Source organism: Lepisosteus platostomus, chromosome 3 (assembly GCF_059453375.1).
Source record: "Lepisosteus platostomus isolate fLepPlt1 chromosome 3, fLepPlt1.hap1, whole genome shotgun sequence".
Taxonomy (NCBI): domain Eukaryota; kingdom Metazoa; phylum Chordata; class Actinopteri; order Semionotiformes; family Lepisosteidae; genus Lepisosteus; species Lepisosteus platostomus.
In genome coordinates, this window is record NC_142613.1 from 8371955 (window position 1) to 8393994 (window position 22040).

At 40.1% G+C, this 22040-nt stretch overlaps 1 protein-coding gene across 2 annotated transcripts; it reads right to left on the bottom strand.

Moving 5' to 3' along the window:
• Nucleotides 1-824: 824 nt before the first annotated feature.
• On the bottom strand, nt 825-22024 carry gck (glucokinase (hexokinase 4)). Of its 2 annotated transcripts, none has more exons than XM_088624225.1 (10): nt 20407-22024; nt 8951-9113; nt 7844-7998; nt 7452-7571; nt 6851-6946; nt 6453-6552; nt 5625-5808; nt 4167-4322; nt 3250-3483; nt 825-2841 (listed from the first exon to the last, which is right to left on the bottom strand). In XM_088624225.1, exons 1-10 carry the CDS (start codon nt 20449-20451, stop codon nt 2697-2699), a joined length of 1398 nt encoding a protein of 465 aa, XP_088480351.1. In that variant the 5' UTR covers nt 20452-22024; the 3' UTR covers nt 825-2696. The 2 variants fall into 2 exon arrangements, with proteins under 2 accessions (XP_088480351.1, XP_088480350.1); XM_088624224.1 differs by lacking the exon at nt 20407-22024 and adding an exon at nt 9493-9727.
• Nucleotides 22025-22040: the final 16 nt, after the last annotated feature.

A 22040-nucleotide genomic window follows, 5' to 3' on the forward strand; every position in this document is an offset into this window, starting at 1 on the left:
CTTTTCAATGAATTTTTAAGTATCTACTTGTTATGTGAATTTAAATATTTCAAATATTCTAAAAAATAATAATCAAATAAAAATAACATTTACTTTCTGTTGTAGTGGTACAGTATGTATACCATGATTACAGCCTCCATATGTTATCTCCATCGGCTAATGAGGCGGCACAAACTACTTCCTTAGTATCAGTGTTTGAACACTTTCTAAAGTGACACACAGTTCCCCATCTTTAAACATGGATTGAAGAGCTGAGTCTGCTGGAACAGCAAGGCACTTTGCTGAAGGTACAGCATTAGGCTCCTGATCTGGGACTTGAACCCAAAACCTCCCCCTAAAGCTCTAAACCCTGCTCCACGCTGTCACTCATAATTAATTCTGTATTTACTTTGGCATTACGAGTGAATTGTTTGCCAGCAGCTGAAGGTCAGAGTTTACTCTCAGAATGAGTTCTGCTATGTTTGAACTAGGAAAATATTTCCAGGGACTCCTCTGATCATGGCTATTTACATCTAATACATCAAGCAGCACATATTAATAATATGGCTGGTTTCACTGTTGATTTAACAAGAGTAACAGATGACTGGTGTGTGTTCTCAACACTGGTAATGAAATTAGGTTAAGTACTGTTGTCACAGCAGTCAATAGTCAGCAAATGTCATTGGACCACACAGCTCTAATTATAATTTGAAATAGAAGACATTGATTGGACCTTTGCTGTGCAGAATTATAAGAAAGCTATGAATTTGTGATGGGTTGTCTAGGCAACTGTTTAGTGAACTATCTGTCGCAAACAGACCCAGAGGACATAATGACAGTACCAGTTCTGTAATCAAATATAAGATATTTATTGTTTGCAGTGTATTACTTTACATAGAATTGAATTCACTTAAAAGAATCACATCCAACCGATGTCTGCACACACATTTCCCTGATAAGATGCGGCTATGCACCAAGTGACTGCCTGAGTGACACACTCAAGAAAAATGTTCTGTCCTTTCTTCCCCAAGCAATGCAGTCTGGAACATTTCAAAACACATGACCAGGACCAATGCCATCGGTTAGCATGGACAGAACAAAATTGCAGTATTTCAACACGAGCAGCTAGTCACCTAGTCAAATCCTACTTTCAGATGACAGATCTCACAAATTGTTATATATAACATGTATAAAATAGATATTTTGTAATTCAACAATCATCCAGGTGGGGGCTACACATTGGTGGTGGAGAAGAGTCCCTATTATCTCTAAAGCACTGTGAGTGGAGTGTCCAGAAAAGCACAGTTTAAGTGTGTATACTACAGTATAGTATAAGTGTAGGGAATTATTATTATTATTATTATTATTATTAATTCTTATAATCAAGGGAACATGGGAGAAAACGTTTTCATTTTACAAACATAAGAAACAACACAAAATCAACCAGAACCTGTATCTATCAGCTTTTAGATTTGATTTAGTTAATACTAACAAAAAACTATTTTAGGGCTCCATTTGGCTAAACAATGCAGACTTTTTTTTGTTACTGTTTAATTTGGATGATCAGGCAATTTCATTCCTGGTGTAACACACAGATGTGTTTTCAGTTATTGTGAAACAGATAAGATAGGTTTTTGAAGTGAACCAGAACTGGAAATTGAGATTTTAAAAAGAAATGGTGCAGTACAGAAGAATAGCAATTTAAAGCAAAGAAAGAAGCTCTATACTATATCATAAGTGTCTAGCTCAGCTTTACAGTCCCCTACACTGCACAGCCTTTAACAAACACTACAGCAGCCACAAGTCTACTATAATATTTACAAGGATCTATTATTTTTACATGTACAAGGCACTACTTGTTTACAAATTATATGGAATTTGCCACAGATAATTTATCAGAGTTTATCCTGCAATAACCCATGAAGAGATTCGTTATATTTTCACTTTGGCATGTAAACAACACTAGGAAAACAGACAAAAACATAATAGTGGCTATTAAAAACAAAACAAAAACAAAAATGGCTATTATACCGCTACAATAAATGAATTCAGCTTTTGTACAATCTGGATGCTGCCGGCAACTTTAACAGACTGCACATCAGTGGTCTACAAGACGACTGACTGATCAATGACTTTAAAATAAATAAATAAAAAAAAATATTCCACTACTTCAGAAAACCAGGCTGGTTTTATTTTAGCCTGTGTTTTGATGAGCAAAGGCCTGCTTCTAATGGTGACACAGAGAGGTTATTGCAGGAATGACAAGAGAAGACTGCTCGTTAGTTTTTGGTATTTCATTTCTATGGCTTTTGCCAGACAAAGTATGTATGTTTTGTCTATACTTCATGATTCAGGCCATACCTTGCTTAAAGTTTGTCTTGAAGCAGGCAACAGCCGACTCTGATGTGTTAACTAGTGAAGTGTCTGGTCTGACTGCCTACCAAAGCTTTGGAAAAAGCTTTGGCCTAGAGCTACATTTGCATGTTTTTCATTGATAATAATCCCCTGTGCTGTCCTCAGTATGACCCAGGCGTCTCCTCCCCCAGACGAGTCATCCCTTCATGGCATTCTGGATGAGTGGTGCAGGAGGGGAATTATCCTGGCGGGAGACATCCCTTCTTGGCACAAGGAAGGTGATGGAGAAGTGGTCCAGTGCTTTATGGTCAAATGTTGCAGAGCAAGGTTTCCTCCTAGTGGCGGGAGGCTGCAGGACACCCTCATTGGCTCAGCATGCACGCCATCTTGCACGCCACGGCTGAAATTAGGGCCGCCCCCCTCCCGCTCCCTTCTTCGGATTGGATGAAGGTGATGTCGCAGCGAGGTGTCAATTCCCGCACCACTTTGTGGAATTTTTCTTGGAAACTGGCCAGCGAACAAAGGAAGACAATACAGACACCACTTATAGAAGCCAGGCAAAGATGTCAAATTGGAGATTCATTATTAAACCTGAACTTGTGCATGTACTAAACCTTTATTTTTATCATTCTATTTACAAGTGGAAAATGTAAGGTAAAAGCAGTGTAAGTTTGAAGACATTATCAACAAACAGTATCTATAGTTCATAGGACTGTAATGCACAATGAGTTCAGTCTCCTTTGAATTACCTACAACTGCAACATGTACAATAGGAAATAGAAAAGGATTCGTCTCAAATTATCTTCCATCTAAACAGTTAATTACATGCTTTGGAAATGTAGAATTTTAAACACGCCCTCCCAACTTCCTTCCAGTTCACCCTTCCCGCCACTCTGTCCTGTCCCTCTTACTCACCAGGGGTGCAGCTTGTAGACGGAGCCGTCCACCCCCACCGTGATCTTGAGCGTGTCCGCGCTGCGGCGCTCCCTCATGCGGTTGATGACCCCGGCCAGCCCCGCGCCGCACATGTGGGCGGCCCGCGTGGACACGCCCTCGCAGGCCAGCCGCACGATGTCGCAGTCCAGCTCGGAGGGCAGCACGCCCAGGGTGGTCAGGATGTTGTAGATCTGCTTGCGGTCCCCAGTATCGCTGCAAGACAAGAGCCAGAGGTTGAGTAAAAAGGCCAAGGAAGGAACTCGGTGCTCCAAAGAAAGCCCCCATATCTTGTTCCACTTATCTTGCTTAGACCAAGATTTTTACCCCAGTTTAATTTGTCACTCCATTGTCCATCCATCCATTTTCTAACCGCTTCTTTCAATTCAGGGTCACAGGGGAGTCGCAAGCAACGGGACATCCAGGACAGGACACCAGTCCATCACAGGACCACACGGACATAGATACTGACACACAAACACTCACAGAAGCCAGCTTTCCCCAAAGCCAATCACCCAACAAGTATGTCTTAGGACTGTGGGAGGAAACCAGAACCCTTTGTGGAAACACGGGGAGAACATACAAACTCATGCAGATAGCACCCCAGGTGCAGAAGTGAACCCAGGACCCTAGAACTGCAGGGCTGCAATGCGAACCACTGTGCCACCATGCTGTTAATTGGACTCATTTTTTCACACTTTTACTCTCAGACCTTGATTCAGAGATCCCCTGAATCAGAGAGCCCTGAGGGACTTCAATCCTAGATAACAGGAATTATATTGCACACAAAGGGCATCAGACACAAAGTGAAACGGTTTCCATGCCCTTCTTTCCTCTGTGAACCCCAGCAGATGCCAGTTTGGTCTTGGACAGCGGCAGGTATCTATGATCGCTCGTACCTCTCAATCTGGGAGACGAAGCGAGTCTCGAAGCTGCCCCTAGTCTTCAGGATGTCAGAAGCTTCGCCGTTGAACAGCAGGTTCTCATTGACCAGCTTCAGCAGCACCAGCCTCACCAGCTCACCCATGTACTTCCCACTGATGATCTTCTCATAGCTGGTGTTGGGAAAAGAAGAGGACAATTGGTTTACATTAAACCCTACTACTAAACACGTCCTGCCTATTCCTGAACAAGCTCCATAACTGCTCCTACGTTTCCTGCTTCACAACTGCTCCTGCTTAATCCCTGGATTAAGAATACCGAGAATGAGCTGCTTCTAGATTAAAAAAGTTCAAATGAAGGGGTGGTAAATTAATTTTTTTTCCAAATAACCAGTTTGTTCCCCAATTTCCAGACCAATCCTGATCCATTCAACTGCTGTCATATCAGAGTGAGCTAAAGGTTTTTTTATAGTCAATCTGTGGCAACAAAAGAAGAGTCAAATCTTCAACAAAGCCGACCCACAGCATGTGTTTTTCCTATTTAATGTCTAAACTGAGAACCGACCAACGCTCATTGTCAGACGCGCGAGTCTGCCGCCTCAGCTGAGAGCAGTGTGGCCGCCATGAGGCGCTGAGAGTAAACAGCCATTAGCAGCGCAGGGCTAATGGAGGTCAGAGTGAGCCGGCGCCATTACATCGCATTAGCCTGTGTCCAGAGGCAAGATTGATGTGCGCTTGATGGGGCCAATTTCACTGCGCTCTGCACAAAAACAAGACATTGACAGGGAAACCACACAGAGAGGCAGGTGAGCAGCAGGTGAGTGAATGAGAGAGTAGCACACTTTCCACCTTCACATTTCAGTCACCTCGGGCACCTGACTGGATAACCTGGTTCTCCATCCTCTCTATAGTGTATCCTGAATGTACAGTACACACAACGCGTATCCAGCCATAGTTATCCTCTCTGGCTCGTTCCTGAGGTTTCCTCATTTTATTAATTTTAACTTTTTTATGGGAATGGAATTTTCAATCTCATGCATACACACATCAGGTGCAAATTAAGAAAAGCTTTTAAGAAAGAACTCTCTTTTGGTTGTTTGTATTTCCAAAAACATGTGCCAGACATACAGTACTGTATGCGCCCAGCTCTCTCTCAGAAAGTGGATCATTGAAATCCTCTCCTATGTGTGACCTGGAGCTTGTTTTGGCGCAGAAGGACACACCGCCCTTTATCAGGTCAGTCCTGGCACAAAGTCACGCTGTTCACTGCTTTTCTTTTTCCTCAAGCTTGTCCTTCATCACCTGGGGAGACTAATACTTCTCCCAGCCTCTCTGCACATACGACTGCGCTGACCTCAGCGTGTCTCCCTGCCAAGTGCCCGGTGAGGAATCCGCAATTCGGAAGTACATTTCCTGCTGTACCCGTTCCCTAGTTGTAGAGGGATTGTGCAGCGGGAAAGGAGAGGTGTCACTCACAGCTGCTGTCCGGGGTTGAGAGAAGTCTCGTCCACCACGCGGTCGTACTCCAGCCGGAATTCCTCCAGCTCGCCTGTGTCCCCGAAGGCTCCCCATTCGGTGTTCACACACATCCGCCCCTCTTCCCCCTCCACCAGCTCCACCGTGCGCATCTCCTCCATGTAACAGGCATTGCAGCCTGTGCCTGCGAGAGGCACCCGGAGAGAGAAGAGAGTAAGAAAGGGAACATCGGTCTCCATAAACCCCTGAGACGTCTAAGCAGGAAACAATATGACATCATTAGTACCTGTCACTGTTTTTGCTTTATTAAATAAGACGTGCTTAAGAGTTTTTCACACAACAACATCCAAAAATAAGTCTTGCCCTGCTGGTATCAAAACTAAGGATAACCTTAAAGCAAGCATTATGATCCTGTTCATACAGCCTCCTCAAAAGCAGGGAATAGGAGAGTAAACAATGAGCAGAGACAGCAGAGAATTGTGGGCAACAGGCCTTAACTTCAAAGAAAACCTACTGTATGAGAAGACTAAACATTTCAAAATGTTGAGTTACAGTAGCTATTGAGTCTTAGCACCATTGGTTCAGTTTGTAGTTACGAAGCAGCTCCAGTGAAAGTTTTGAAAAAGAACAAGGAGGCAAAATGAGAGAAATGTGTTCCAAACAGGGAAAAAGTTTCCTATACTTTTGAGCTGGGGTCGAGAGTCACTCTTTGGTGATGTTTTTAATTACTGAATACTACTGTACAAACAAACATGGCACTTTCTAGAAACATTGCAAACATATCATAGAAGAAATTCGAACGGGACTCAGCAGGGGCCTTCCTCTTACCCACAATCATCCCCACTTCGCAGCTGCGGTCTTCGTAGTAGCACGAGATCATGGTGGCCACTGTGTCATTCACCATGGCAACCACATCCATTTCAAAGTCCTAAGGAACACAGCGTTACAACATCCCGTTACCTTTTCTAGTTGCACTAGACGTGCGCTGTGCAATTAGTGCAAGCCATGCCAGAATGATCTGGAATAAAATACACTAAATAAACATAAAACTTTAATTGCTGAGAGTTATATAAAGGTCTCCTTTATCTTTGATTTATAAGTGTAGGTGATTGTAGTTCCCCCAGGTTTAAACCTGATATGAAATGTGCTTGTAAGGCTTATTTCTCTTCACGTATATAGAGGGAAAACAAGAAAAAGGAACAAAGACAGATAGGAGTGAGACTCACCCCTCTCCTCTTAATGGCATCACGGAGCAGGCCCACCACATTGTTGCCTTCAGCCCCTGAGGCCTTGAAGCCCTTCGTCCAGTTCAGCAGGATGCCCTGCGTTGAGTGGAAGATGAGGTGGGAGGAAACAAGAATATATCAACGACCAGCTCTTGAAACACTAGGACTGTAAAGTAGACGAGCAACCAATTGAAATATCTATCTTAACCACCGAATGTTTTTTTGTTTCCCTATTTAAGAAGTACATACAGTACGGATCTGCAAAGAAAACCCTCAGAATAAGCCCACTACGATATAAGGAAAAAAGCAAAAAGCTTTTCTTTCTAACTTAACCAATATCTTCAAGAAAATGTGACCTCATTATTAATTGTTTTTAATTTGTTAGATATTATACATACTTCCTCATAAGGTTTGCTATTTTATCTGCGTCTGATGAAGCCCTGCTGTGTGGCAGTCAACATTAGTAGAAGGCGTTCTAAATTTTATTGGGCATGAGATAGCAGCCTGCAGTGGCTTGTGGAGATAAGTGCAAGTACAGTATGCGCCAGTGACTTCACGTGTGAGGTGACGGCCCCCAGCCTGGCCCGGGTCTGTCTCTCACCTTGTCAATGTCCTCATGTCGCACTGGGAAGGAGAAGGTGAAACCCAGAGGGAGCTTCTTGTGTTTCATGTTGTGCTTGTCCAGGAAGTCTGAGATGCACTCGGAAATGTAGTCAAAGAGCTGGAAGACACAGTGAGAGACAGAAAGAGAAAACTCAACCAAACTGATTTACAGACCAATATGTTAATGGTATATATTTTTTCACACAAATAGTTTTTTCTATCCATGGAGAACTTAACAGAAAACAATCCTCAGGTTGCTCTTTAGTGTATTAAGGCTGATGTAATCTTAAATTCAAAGCCCATTCCTTTTAAAGCTGTCATCTTATGCCCACATTGGAGTCACTGTAGTCGCTTCAGCTCACAGAAGGATACAGAGCCGGCCTCCCTTACCATCTCGGCGGTGCCTGTCATGGCGTCCTCGGGGATAGAGTACATCTGGTACTTGGTCTCCACCTTCCAGCCTCGATCGTCATCCTCTCCCACCTTCACCAGCATCACCCGGAAGTTTGTTCCCCCCAGGTCCAGGGCCAAGAAGTCCCCCACCTCTGACAGAAGCAATGGAAAGAAAACTCAGCGGCTCAGTGCAAGCAGGGCTCAGTGTGTTAAGTGAGTCACCACTCCCTCTCTGAAATCTAGACAGTGTAAAACTCCACCATGTCAGAGGATTGATCCTGAGTTCATTGCTTTCTCAGGAGAGACGCTGTGCGTGCCTCAAATCGCAGCAGGGGCAGGGAGAGCTTCATCACAAATATACTTTTTAACTTAATGAAACAGCCATTAGACCTAACAGGCCCAGAAAAGTATCTCTCGGCATCAAGATAAATTATTGGCTGCGCTGCTTGCTTTCAAGAGAGCATTTGGGACCAATTTTCACATGATAAAAAAGAAGACATTAGGAATTTTTGGAAACGTTCTGAAATTAAATTGCAGGTTTGTCTTGGAATTACAATTTATGACTAAAAATCAGATCATTTTTTTCCAATATCTTCTTGCTCATTTCTGCTTGTGAGTTTCTGTTTAGTTTGCTAAGGGTCAGAGGCTTGCGAAACACAGAGGTGATCAGCAAGGGGACCCCTTGGACCTGGCTGTCCCGTACAGGAACACATCTATTCATCCATCCAAATTTCTAACCTCTTCATCCAATTGAGGGTACTGGAGGAACTGGAGCCTCTTCTGACAAGCAAAATTCACAAGGCAGGATCCACCCTGTACAGAATGCTAGTCCATTGTAGGGCACAAGTACAGTATAAACTTTGTGAGGGAAAACTATTGTTAATATGATTGTCATTTTTTTATGGGGGGATGGTCTCTGAGTTTTGTAGATTTTGTGTGTAAAACATACTGAAATATCATGGCTCATGCACAAGATTAATACACATAATGTTTCAATGCAAATCCTCATCCACTAACAATCTCGGACACAGGCACTGTTCTCTCGCCCAGCGGGGATACCCTGGTCATTCTGCCGGTGTGTATGGCTGTGGGCGATCAACTTACCAGAGCCCTCTGGGGTGGAGCGCACGTAGGTGGGTAGCATCTTGACGCTGGCCTCGTCGTGCGTTTCCAGGTGCAGTCCCCGATCCATTTCACGCTGCATCCTCCTCATGATCTCCTTCAGCTCCTCTTTTTTCAGACGGAACTCTGAAAGGATCTGATCCACCTGAGAAGGAAGTTGCAGGGGTGGGGGGACGACACAATGAAAAGTCAATATATCGATACCTTCTCTCTCCAGATCTGGTAGGGTTTCCATCAGGTTCCTAGCGCAGCATTAACAAAGCCCTGAGCGAAGGACAATCTTTAACAACGAGCATAACTCAAGTGCTTATTACTCAAGCCATGGGATTGACTTTTGCAGAAGACATTTTCCCTGTTTCCCTGTATTGGCTTTTTATTTTATTTTCTTGTGGTTGTATCTTGATCCGCAACAATAAGGGTTATCGGTGTATTCACAGCCGATCTCCAAAAAAAAGGACTAATAGTTTAATTTAATAATCATCCAGTAAGGAGAGCTATAACAATCTGAAGAAAAGCATCCTTACCCTAAGGATTTTCTCAAAAATAGAGCTGCGCCTCCGGAATTGCCTCATCTTCTCTGTCTGTCTAGAACGCATGTTCTGGTGATTTCTGGAAGACTGTCTGCAAGAGTGTGTGTGTGTGCGCTTGTTCAGCACGATCTGAAGAGCACTGTCTGTTTGGAAGCAGAACTGCTTTTATACCGGAGTGAGGCGGGCTGGATAGTCTGTCAGACTCAACACCCCACATTCAGTACACACATCGATCCAAGGCCTGTAAGTCAGGGACAGTTCCTCTCTTATCTCTGAACTGTTACTAAACTTGATTGCACCCGACATGGCTGCAGGTGAAGGCCATATGTCCATAGCTGATAATTTTAGAAATTCTTTGTTATTGCCTTTTTTTGGAAACTAAATATTTGTTTTATTAATGACAGAGCCATTGACCCAAATCACTGCAAACAGAGTGGCTTAGAATCTTTGCTGTGAGAAGATAGTCTATTGCAAACAATGTGTTCAGCAATGCAGGCTTTTTCACTTTGTTTTTATTTTATACCAATGATAGCACCTTAGACAATTTTCAAACCTTAATATAGAACTAATTTTCCTGGATTAAAAAATGAGACTCTTGAAAATAAAATGCTCCCATTTTGTACTGATTCATACAATTGCCTGCCTATATTCCTTTACTAATAGTCAGAATTGTTGAAAAGCACTCACTCCACAAACACATACTGTTTACATATTAATAAATGCTGTAGAACTTCAAGCTTTTAGTAAATCAAAATTGCCTTTCTTAACCTTCTTTGGTCAACAACTTGTGCCTACAAAGAGGTCTTCAAATGTGTCTAAATGCAAAAGCAAATACAAACTTCTGTTTCACATTTTAAGTACAAATGCCACAAAAACTTCACGAAGTGCATCCGATACCAACACATTCAGACATAAACACATAGGATGCAGTACATAAATTAGAGATGATTTGTTGGTCTAGAATTATAATGAGAAAGCATCTTGTGGATTCACATTCCATACAGAGCACTGCTATTGTACCCTTGAAGAATATAATATATACATTTTGCTTCAGTAATGTTCTCAACTGTATAAATGGGTACAGATTTAATCACTTTGGAACAGTGTTAGTATAATAAATTATCTTCTGATTTTCATTCTCGTATGCTTCTCATTGATGTGTTTTCTGTTACCTATCTGAATAACTCAGTGGTTTAATTATACATGCTCTTCCTAGTGTACTTGTTAGACCACTCAAATGCATTTGAAATTGATCGGCTTCATCTACTCAAAACCAAATATTTTACAATGCAAATACAGCTTTGAGCATAGTGCGTGGTTCTTTCTCAAATGTATTTACATTCAAAAGCACTTGCATCTGAACTCCACTTTATATCATGTCAGTCAACAAAACGTGTTAGATTTTGGGTACAATAAATAAGATGTATATTTAGTTCAGGTGGGTGGTTGTCAGCGTGCGTGGGCTGCAAAGGCACAAGTTATAGGTTTATTCCATGGTGAAAAGAGAAGAAAGAAAACACAATGGAGCTCACACCCGAAGAAGGTTCAACATCCGAAACGTTGTGTTTTCTTTCTTCTCTCTTCAGCATGGAATAAAGATGTATATTTGTCTAACAGAATTGAATTCTGAAAATATACAGTTGCCACGATTAACAGCATTGTTTTTGTTACTGGCATTTTGCACGAAGTTAAATGACAATGTAAAGTCTGTAAATAAATCAACAATAAAAAAAGGTTATGAATTATGAAGCTTCTTTATATAATGCAACACCACTTAATCATTAAGCAGTCAGGAAAATGTGTATCTTACTGTCATTTCAAAGTACAGTATGTGCAATAACAGTTGATGATAAAGTACAGTATTCACTGGTGTGATATGGCACAGATTAGGGTAGTCATACAATTAAAAGACACTGGGTAAAGAACTATCACACTAGAATTTTTACTGCTCAGGCTGCTATTATAGTAATATAAAATATAAAATGCAGCATCTAAACAGCCATCTACAATATGCAGCCATTGTTAACAATATATCATCTGTTCAATGCTGTTTCTTAAAATCTATAATGCTTCAGTAGATAGCTTACTTGTATTTGAAGAAACATTTATGACTGAAAGGGACACTAAGCCAGGCACTATAAAACTTTGTTAAAAAAGTATAATCCATTACACTATAATATATATATATATTTATTTATTTCACCTTTCCAGTAAATTGATTCAGTCAATTTTTAAGAACATCTGTCAATTTAAAAATCCAAACCTAAAATATGCAGTTCACAATGAAACAAAAGTGTTAAACTTTAAACAAATAGTTCTGATAAAAAACTTGCTTGCACCAATGCAATGGCCAGTTCCAATGACGGCAAAGGCTATTTGATTATTTGATTTATTTTCATGTGCAGAAAACTATTTTTCTCACGTGAAGCACTTTCAGCTGATTTCAGCTTTTCTGCATCTTATTGGTTTAAGGAGAACATATTTAAGAGTAAAATACAAAACAAGAAAAGTGCTTCATGTGTTTTTTTATTTTCTAATTAATCTAATCAATACGAAAAGCCAATGAGCCAAGATGATGACCTTAGCAGAGGTTGGTGTTTACATCCTTTTCGGAGCCTGACTTTGGTGTAAAACAACAGGGGTTAACGTGTTAAGATGGGGGTCTTTCAGAGAGTAATACAGTAATACAGCAACACCAGCTGCCACCCCACCACGCACCTGTTCTCAAACTGCCACATCAAATCCCTTGATTCCATGTGATGCAGTCAGTTTGCGCACAAACATACATGAAAACACTTCTCACCTCACTGCATGATGTGACAACGATAAGAGAAAACCTTGTTTACACTCACTGTCAGGAGAACTAGTGTGTTTACAGCCAGCCAACATATCCCCTGCATCTCACAACTCATACCCCAAGCTCAGCTCAGCAGGTGTGAACCTTGTCAGTATCTAGATGGGAGACCTCCTGGGAAAGCTGACGTTGCTGCTAGAAGAGGTGTTAGTGGGACCAGTAGGGGGTGCTCACCCTGCGGTCTGTGTGGATCCTAATGCCCCAGTATAGTGACGGGGACTCTATACTGTAAAAAAGGTGCCATCCTTCAGATGAGGTCCTGACTCTCTGTGGTCATTAAAAATCCCAGGGCATCTCTCAAAAAAAGAAGGGGTGTTGCCCTGGTGTCCTGGCCAAATTTCCCCCTGGTCTTTATTAATCATAGCCTCATAATAACCCCCATCTATGAACTGGCTTCATCACTCTGGTCTCCTCCCCATGGATAGCCGATTTGTGGAGAAAGTACTGGCGCACTTTGACTGCCATTGCTTCATCCAAGTGGGAGCTACACATTGCTGGTGGTGGAGGGGAGTCCCCATTACCTGTTAAAATGCTATTTAAGCATAAGGAACTGTTAAAGTTAAAGAACTATTATTATTATTATTGCAATTAAAATTCTACCTTTCACAACCACTTGAAAGGTTGTCACAGATGCAAATGATTTACTGGCAAGTTGGGTCATCCAGCAATCCATCCATCTTGCCTTAATATTTAACTTCAGTGATTGATTAACAGGCATCTTAGCTTTTTATGTATCACTAGTCTGATGTCTATTGCATAGCACATTAATGTGTGTGTGTGCTATACATTTTTGATCCATGAAAAAACACTTCAAATTTTCAAATATTTTGATAACCAAAAATGGAAATGTTTCATTGCTCTCTGCTATTACATGCAGTAATTATACTCTAACCTGAACATAAGATGAAATACTAGACTCTAAAATAAAGATTTAAAATATTACGCTGTATTGCAAATTGATCTCAATGAGCTGCAAGACATCCTTGCTTTAAAGAACAGAAAAAGATAACAAGAAACCCAAGAAAAATAACAATAACAATCTCTGAAGATGTAGGGATATATTGTGTTGTTCATACAGTATGTCTTTGCACCTTTTTAGGGCAAAGAATGAAAATGAAGCTAACATTAGCTAACCATTAGTGATAATAATATCTTAGTTATCTAAGTCTAACAATGTCTAATAATGAGCCAGTCTGGCTGGTTAATTTGGAGGAATAGTGGTTTTAATTTTCATTACATTGTGAAAAAAGGATCTATTTAATATGCAGAGTACAAAAGGCACATCTGCAATGTTGACCACAAACTCTACAATATTAAAAAAGGATACTTTACCCTACCAGCAATGTTTGAATAGTCTAGCAAAATACATAATACCCTAAAAATATGGAGTTTTCAGTTTTCCAGCTTCCAAATGAAAATCCTTTTTCAATATATCAGTATTAGTATTAGCAAAGAAGAGAAACAACTCAGCCAAATATTTCAAGAGAACAGAGAAGTGAAAAAATCACATTTGATAGTTTTCCACTTCTTTTGTAATATTAAGGATTCATTTTAGTCACAAAGCCTACCCTTGACCTCTAATCTGTAGCTATAAACAGACCAATGTGTATGCAAGAATAAGCCATTGCCCTTCAGAAAACAGATCATCATAGGATGGTAAGAGATGAGCTGTGTCTTGCAAGCATGGTCACTGTGTTTGTTGATCTTGGCTGGGGATACATGAGCTTGGGTTTTTGCAATGTAAGGACACATTAGCACTTACTGTGCCTTTCATGTCACAATTCTGTAGCTTTAAAGTTCTGGGGAGAAAGAAACAGCAAGGCAAACAAACCTTTTCTTTAATTCACTGAGACAGTCAGATTGTAAATAATAGTTTGATCTAATCTATCTCATACATATCTATAATCATATATATAATTTCATACATACATTATCCAGTGATAGTGATACACAGTGACTTATATTTAAAAAAAATAAGAGAAACAAGTTTTTACCTGACTCATTCACTACACTCACTAGAAAAGGGTTTCTGAAACTCACTTTTAGAGATTCTGCAAAAAGGTTTTATTCAGACCAGGCTGAGATTGTCTGAGCTGAGCTCCATCCTCCTCAGTTCACATGTCTGGCTACAACCACGTGCAGATCACCAGAATGATTAGATGGTTCTCTCAAGATACGGCTGTCAGTACTTACTGGTTACCACAGGGTTGCATTTTTTGGTGATGCGGAGACTGAAGTACTAACAGAAGATGCTTGCATCTCCGTAGAGGGATAAAAAGTTAAGAAGGGGAGCCATATTAGACCAGGAAACCCACTAAGCTGTAGTCAAACTCTTTGAGATTTCATAGAGGGTCAATGAAATTAAATTTGATTTCTTGCTATTTGAAAGAATATAATTAATTATTCCAAACCAGAGAGAGAAGTTAAGATAAAAAATGTCACATGTCTAGTATTAATAGTATTAGGACAACTAATATTAATGCACATAGAAATACAATAATAAAATTATCCTGTACTTCAGTCAACCCCTCATTAAGGCGGACTAGAGGTGTGATGCGCACACTGGAGTGAGCTTTACTGGAGTAACTCGCCTGGCAGAGGAGACCTATAGCCTACCTGCGAGGAAGGGGCTGTCAGAACCCCCCTTTCATGCAGAACGAGCCAGGGAGCTGGAGCAAGAGTGAAGATGGGGCGGAAGGAGGGAGGTGAAAACAACAAGAGCAAGTAAACAAGAAGTGCAATGTTGAGAAGTGGGTGGGCAGAAGTGTACAAGATAATCCCTCCCAGACATCTGTTTAAGACTCCATTGATCATCAACGTCTAAATTTTAATCGTAAACAATAATGTTATTCATCTGCTGTGCATATTTTCCTTCTAATCTGGAATCACAAGCTGTCAACCTTTGTATCTGAGAGCAAATATGAGGACAATAGAAGCTTTGTCCTCCATTTGGTGGATAATTGTGTCAAGAGGAAGAGTGATGCCACTCTCAGTGAAATGCTGCAAGATCACAGATGCCTACAACACCTGTGAGGTCTTTAGTATACAGCAAGTGGAGGATGCCCTTTCTCACTTTAACCCATTGAGATTGGTTGGTTGATTGTTCTATTTTCCAAGCAATGAATCAGCCATGTCTTCAACACAGAGTCGTGTGTATTTAGCTGTGTAGAAATGAAGCAATGAAGAACATAACCTTTACTGAAAAACGTGGCTATTACATTTTTTATCTATTTCCTTCACACCACATCTATATCCTATCAGTTTAAATGTAGCTATTACTTATCCTATCTATTTCTTTCATGCCCCATCTATATCCTATCGGTATTCCCAACAGCATCCCCTAGTTGTTATTCTAAAGCAAATCAAATACAAAGTGAACACAACATAGGGCTTAATCTGAGGTTCTCACTAGCCCTGTACTGGCTGAGACATTTGGCAGGCCACTCCATCGTCACTGTTCTTAAATGTTTTATAGGGTGTAAAGCAATGATTTCATACGGCACTTTAAAGATTATAACAGAACACAAAGCATGTGACATAGTGCACTGGTTAGGAACATGGTTGCAAAGGTACATCAGCTATTCTACATCAGTTCTGGACACCCTAGACTCTGAATATCACATCCAAACCGTGGAATGAGCTGAGGTGAACAGGGTTGTAGGCATAGACCCCTGAATCACTGTTTGTGGCTCTATGCCAAAGGTTACTGTGTGAAACTATTCCAGCTCATCAATACAAACACAAGTTTATATTTAGAACTGACCCTCTCTTTCAAGGATAGTCTTTCTGGGTCAATAGCTCCACAGTAGCTGTGTTGAAATATTGTCATTTCAAACCAGAAAAAAAACCCCAACATTGCAGGTATTGCAGCGCAGCCAGTAAGTTAAACACGTGCAACCCAAAGAACCATTATTTTCTGGAAGAATCTTGTTGTACAGGATTCCTCTCACTAACCTTAGCTCTTCTTCTTCACAGGCCAGAACAGAGAGAGCTGGCCATATGTGATATTAATGCAGAAAATGCAGTACTGAGAAGCGTTCCCTGTTGAAGATCATCAAGGTGGTTTGGAATGGCTCTGAGTGGATGAATAGGAACATGAGGGTAAGGTATCCACTACTCAGATACTCCTGAAACTCTGACTGTGGACAATGTGAGCTACAGTAGGTTAAATACTCCAAGGATACCATCTTCCATCATGAGGATGGGCTGCAGTGTGATGGACCACGACGCTGATCCCATCCATGTTATGCAGAAATGAGGGTGACTTCACAAAATATGATCCCACATTGATATTGGGTCATTGCTACTGTATGAATAGCAGGGATAACAATAGCCCTTTATGGACAACACAGGAATGTTAATTGCTTATCTTTGTTTGAGTTCTGCAAGTCACAGCAATAATTACTTAACGCTTCAAATGTATTTGCATAACTTTAAGAGCCTCATTCTCGCTTAGGACAACAGCTTTGTCAAAATTTACAAAGTACCAATGTATATTTGATCAGCACGTATGAATGATTAGAATGGCGTCCTGCATCTCTCTGTTCTTGTTTGTGTGTGCAGGAGAAAGAAAAGAAACAAGGCAGAGAAGGAACACTATGCTGATGACTATTTTGTTGGTTTATGAAACTGAGTGAAACACAGTAAATACTTGTACATTCGACTTTGGTGCTGGCATGACACTTTCAGAGCCTGCAAGGATTTGAAGTCATAAGCACATAAAACACAGAGTGAAGATGTGGATCTGAATTATTGTCCAGCCACCTCTTCAAAGTTCCCAGGTTTTGGGTCTCAGCTATCTGGGTGTTCTAGTTAATCACAACTCTGTGTAAAAAAGTGTTTCTCTGTCTCTGTCCTAAATGAATTGCCTTTCAGTTTCCAGTTATAAGCCTTTGTGTTGTCACTGTCTTAAAAGGTCCTCTGGGTTGATTAGGCCATTTAATATATACTTAACCATAAAGTTTAACAACAATGATTTGTACTCTGCAGGAAAGGGGGCTTTTGATATCTAATGCAATTAAACCTTGACGATGGAATAATACTGAAAATGAACTGCAATAATAAAAAACATATTTTTTCATGAATGGTTTAGTTCTCTTCCCAGAGTGATCTGCTCTCAAGGAAGAAGAAGCTGTTAGTATGCACATGTAAATTTTATTTAATGCATAATACTATTTAATTGGTGCGCAGTCGCTCCATAAATATATGTATGGTATTTTTTGTACAGCCCTGATTGCTCCAAACCTTAAGCAAATTCAGTCCAGACTAGGCCATCTAGATTATCTGTGTGTCACCTCAGTGTGGTTATTCCTGACTGCTCTCAGTGCCCTTTGACCGAAGTGGGAAATGAAGGGTGAAATGAGCACAAGCAAAAAAAAAGGCTAAAAAGACGAAAAGCAAAAAAAATATGGTTGAGCCCTTCTTGCTCGACCACGCCATTAGCTGCATAAACCTTTCTTGGTATTTGATTAGTGACACACGCCAAATAAGGATCTCAGTTGAGTTTGTGCCAAGTGCATCGACAGAGGTGATTTGCACGAGTTATTAAACACAATTAGACTGCTCTTACTGTACTGTTTACGTAGACTGTCTATTGAGTTACCTCATGAGCATATACTGCAGCATTCAGGGAGGAGACTGGGAAACCTGTACAGTATACAGGCAGACTTTACACCTTTGCAGCCATCTAGTCCACATTCAAACATTGTTGCTTGCACATACACATGTACAGATATATATACAGTGCCTTGCAAAAGCATTCAGACCCTTTGGCTGGTGTATGGTGTGATGTGTACACATTTTCTAAAACTTAATGTTCTATTCAACACAAATGCTCATACTGAAAGACTTGTAAGGGTAAGATAAGTTACAGAAATTGTCAACAAACACAAAAAAGGACATGAATAATGTAAGTAAAGTATAGAGTATAGTACAGTATAAAAAGACCTATGAACTCAATAGTTGGTGAAAGTAACTTCAGTATCACTTAGGTGCTTTGTTGCAATCCCCTTGAGGGACTTGAGATGTACTGTATTTTTTCCCAGTTCCATACAAGCCCCCTCTGTTGACCCATGGGCATTTTCTCCCATCTCAACCACTTAAGTCTGTAAGTCTTTCAAAATCACAGCTTGCCTCACGGTGGCCTCCCTCACCTGTTTCCTCCTTGCCTGGCTGCTGAGTTTGGAGGGACCTGATCAAGGCAGTGTCTGGGTGCCTTCCATTTCTTAATGATTGCCTTCTCTATACTCAAAGAAATATTTAGGAATTTCAGAATGTTTTTGCATGCTATATATAGCCCGATCTTTATACTTTATACACCCTTTTCTCTCAGATATTTTGAAAGCTCATTGGTCTTTGAAATGTGAAATTAACTACCTGACTAAGGGACCTTACAGCAATAAGTATATTTATTCTGAACTCATGTGAAACACTAACATCGTACACACAGACGGAGGCCACCCAACTAATTGTGTGGCACATTAAGGTAATTTTGTACAATTAAATTAATTTTGGCTTGTCACAAAAAAGGGCTTGATTACTCATGCAATTATGACAAAATCATTGCACTTCTGCATCACGCTGAGCACAATACTGTGGCAAAAGAAGTAATAGCCTTTCAAGGCTAGGGTAGCACACCATGTGGTGCTTGCAAAGAATTGTGGGTATAAATATTAACTAGCTCTTCAGCCAATCACTGCGTCACAGAAGACTTATCATTCTTATCAAAGATATTATTCTACCTTTTCACACTTACTATATAAAATCAAAAGTGGCAGCTCTTTGACTTTACAGTATATGCACAAGCATTATTACATATACAGAAATATACATAAAAATTTAAAAACAAGGAAATAAGCAAAATCAGCAAATGAGACCAAAGCTCACTGTCCTGGAATAAGACATTCTTTGGTAATTCAATTGTAATACATTCTTCTTGAGCAATAAGATTTATGTTATTTATATAACCTCTAAAATGATAGACATTTGTAGTGCCTCTAATAACCCAAAAGATTTCTAAATCTTTTTAGAAAGTTACAAAATGAAAGGAAAATCAAGAAATATGTCAGAAAGTTAAGTTTCCTTTTCTCGTTGCCTTCTTTGTGAGTCACCTGTGTAGCCAAATCTACTGTACTTTCTAGGAATCCTTGAAAGACAAAAAATTGTCTACAAAAGCAGTTTGCAAAACAATTCAAAACTAAAAACGACAAAGTAAACTCAAGAACACTGTTATGTATGTATTGTCCTGCAAAATATAAATGACAAGCCAAATGTATTTCATTGACCAAAACACCACAGACTAAAGAATACAATTTATCAAACTAATTATGCAACTAAAAAAATAGATGTACAATATAGCAAACTGTCATATATCACACTAATATAATTTAGTAAATGTCATAAACAGTACCTATTTCAAATAATGTCAGTGTAGCAAGGTAGATACTAAATACAGCAAGCTAAATATTTAGCTCATAATACATAATATACATATATAGGTACTGTACATATATGGTTTGTTGCTGCAGTTGTATAACATAGAGATCTAATTTTGATTTGAATGGGCATTCGCGTGTATCATCTCATATATTATCCACAAGTGTTTTTTACAGTGTCTTTTTTATTTAGTCGGCAACGTTAAATTGGTAATTATTCACAAATAACTGCAGCAATAAAATTTGCTGATGACATGATCATAATCTGATAACCTGTTCTCACCCAGCAAAGGCACAATGCTGGTGAACAACCCAAGAAGTTGGTTTATGATTAAAATCACATTTTGAGTATCAACAAAGTTTAAAGCGGGAAACAAATATATATAAATATACTCTTCAGCAGTTATGAGGAAACATTCTAAGTGAAGGTAATTGAAGTTAATTAAGAAATATACTAAGTGAAGGTAATTACGTTTTGGGCTGTTTTACAAAATAGGAACTTCGGAAGGTGACGTCAGGGATTTATATACCCTCTCATTGGGCGTATCAGTTAATCGCCGTTATCAGGCTAAAGATTTTGAAATAACAAGCAATTCAAGGGGAAGACTGATTTAATCTTACCTTCTCCATAATATGAGGATCCATCGTACTTCTCCCACCGGTCATGAGTGCTACTGTCCAGGGGCTCGCTTGCGTCCAGTCGGGCGACCACACTGGGTGAACAATGAGGCTGGGTGCCGTTGACAGATGGATACCTTCCCCGAAAATAACTACACCAAAAGGCTCATAATTAAAGCTGTTTTTGTAAGGAGGGATATGGACATGGAGTTTAATCAGAGCTCCGATTTCCGTTTGTCACGATAGTCTATTATTACATTTCCCCCAGTTTTTTTTAGAAAATGTTGATTACCTGTTTATCCCTGCTTCCGAAAACTACCCTTCCTCCTTAGTCTATCTGCCAAGATGGGCAAATTCACCTTGCAGTTTGTATAAGGCTTCGCTGAGTTGGAAGTGATACAGTACAACAGCGGGAATATCCATGTGTTTATTCATGTTCACCAACCCTAAGTACTTTCACCAATTTGTACCCTTCCAAGCTTCTCAGAAAAGTGAGCCTTTCTTTAAGGATTAGTTTTAGTGTCCATGTTCAAAGCACTTCTGTTCTTTTATACTGAATGTGGTGCGTAAGCATCTTAGTGTTTTGTAAAGCAAAAAGTTTCCTACAGTATTAGAACTGCGCTCTACAACACCTTGAAAGCGCAACTTTAAATTCAAGACCCCAGTGTCTTAAATACGGGACGGGAAGTTGTCGTCTGAGTAAAAGTCATCCTTTCCGTTGCCTCTCAAAGATCATTTTAATCACATTCCATACTCGTGCCAGTCGAGACATTGGGCTTCATCGTGGTAGCAGAATATTTCAAAAAGTTTTTTTTTTAATTTTAATTTAACCAAGACAACTTGGCATCTCTCTCCAGAGTGCAAAAACACCAACAATTCAACTCCAACTCGACATCGTTTATTTTCACCCTAAGATTTTCAAGGAAATATTTAAAAAAAAACAAATTGAACTAAGATGTATTATTAAAAATCTAAATGAAAAGAAAGCGAGCATTGATCATTTTAGTCCCGTGATAGTTGCGCGCTTTAAACACGGGTGATCAATTTAACAATTCTTAGAATCCTTTCACGTGGCATATTACTCTATCTTTAATTTCTTCTTGTTTAAATTAGCAATATATTTCCACCCTAATTTTATAAGTCCCAAGAGGGACGTACTTGCATTGATTTGATTTTAATTGGTCAGAAAGCGCGCAGACAGGACACGGTTATCCATCATCCCTCCTATTTCCCCGGTTCTTCATTCTGTTTCCCTGGCAATCGAGAAATAAAAAACGACCCTATTGGTCTCTACTAAAAGCACTCGCACTGCCATTGCTGCCACAACCACCAGGTGCTTTACAGAGCAGTCCTCCTTCCCGTTCCCTTGGCGACAACATTCTGAATCCGTTGCCCTGGAAATCTCTCCATATATGCTCACCTCTGGTATGGAAAACACTTATCAATGAAGCGAGTGGACAGTAGGAAATTGTTAAATGGGGCAAAATTACTTAGGAAAACATTGGCTTAGTTGCAAAGTCCTCAATTGCGTGGCTCCCACTCAAGCTTGACTGTTCATCAGTAAAGGACACAGAGCGATCAATACAGCGAAAGGCTGAGATCATTTCGCTCCGGCAATTTTGGGCATCGCAAAAGCT

What these genes read in the sequence shown, in the direction of transcription:
- gck (XM_088624224.1), bottom strand. Translation starts at nt 9,564, where the DNA reads ATGCGTTCTAGACAGACAGAGAAGATGAGGCAATTCCGGAGGCGCAGC. An exon ending in ATGCCATTAAGAGGAGAGGG is followed by an intron (nt 6,553 to 6,850) that starts GTGAGTCTCACT and finishes TGTGTTCCTTAG; the next exon opens with GACTTTGAAATGGATGTGGT. An exon ending in CTCAACCCCGGACAGCAGCT is followed by an intron (nt 4,323 to 5,624) that starts GTGAGTGACACC and finishes TCCCAACACCAG; the next exon opens with CTATGAGAAGATCATCAGTG.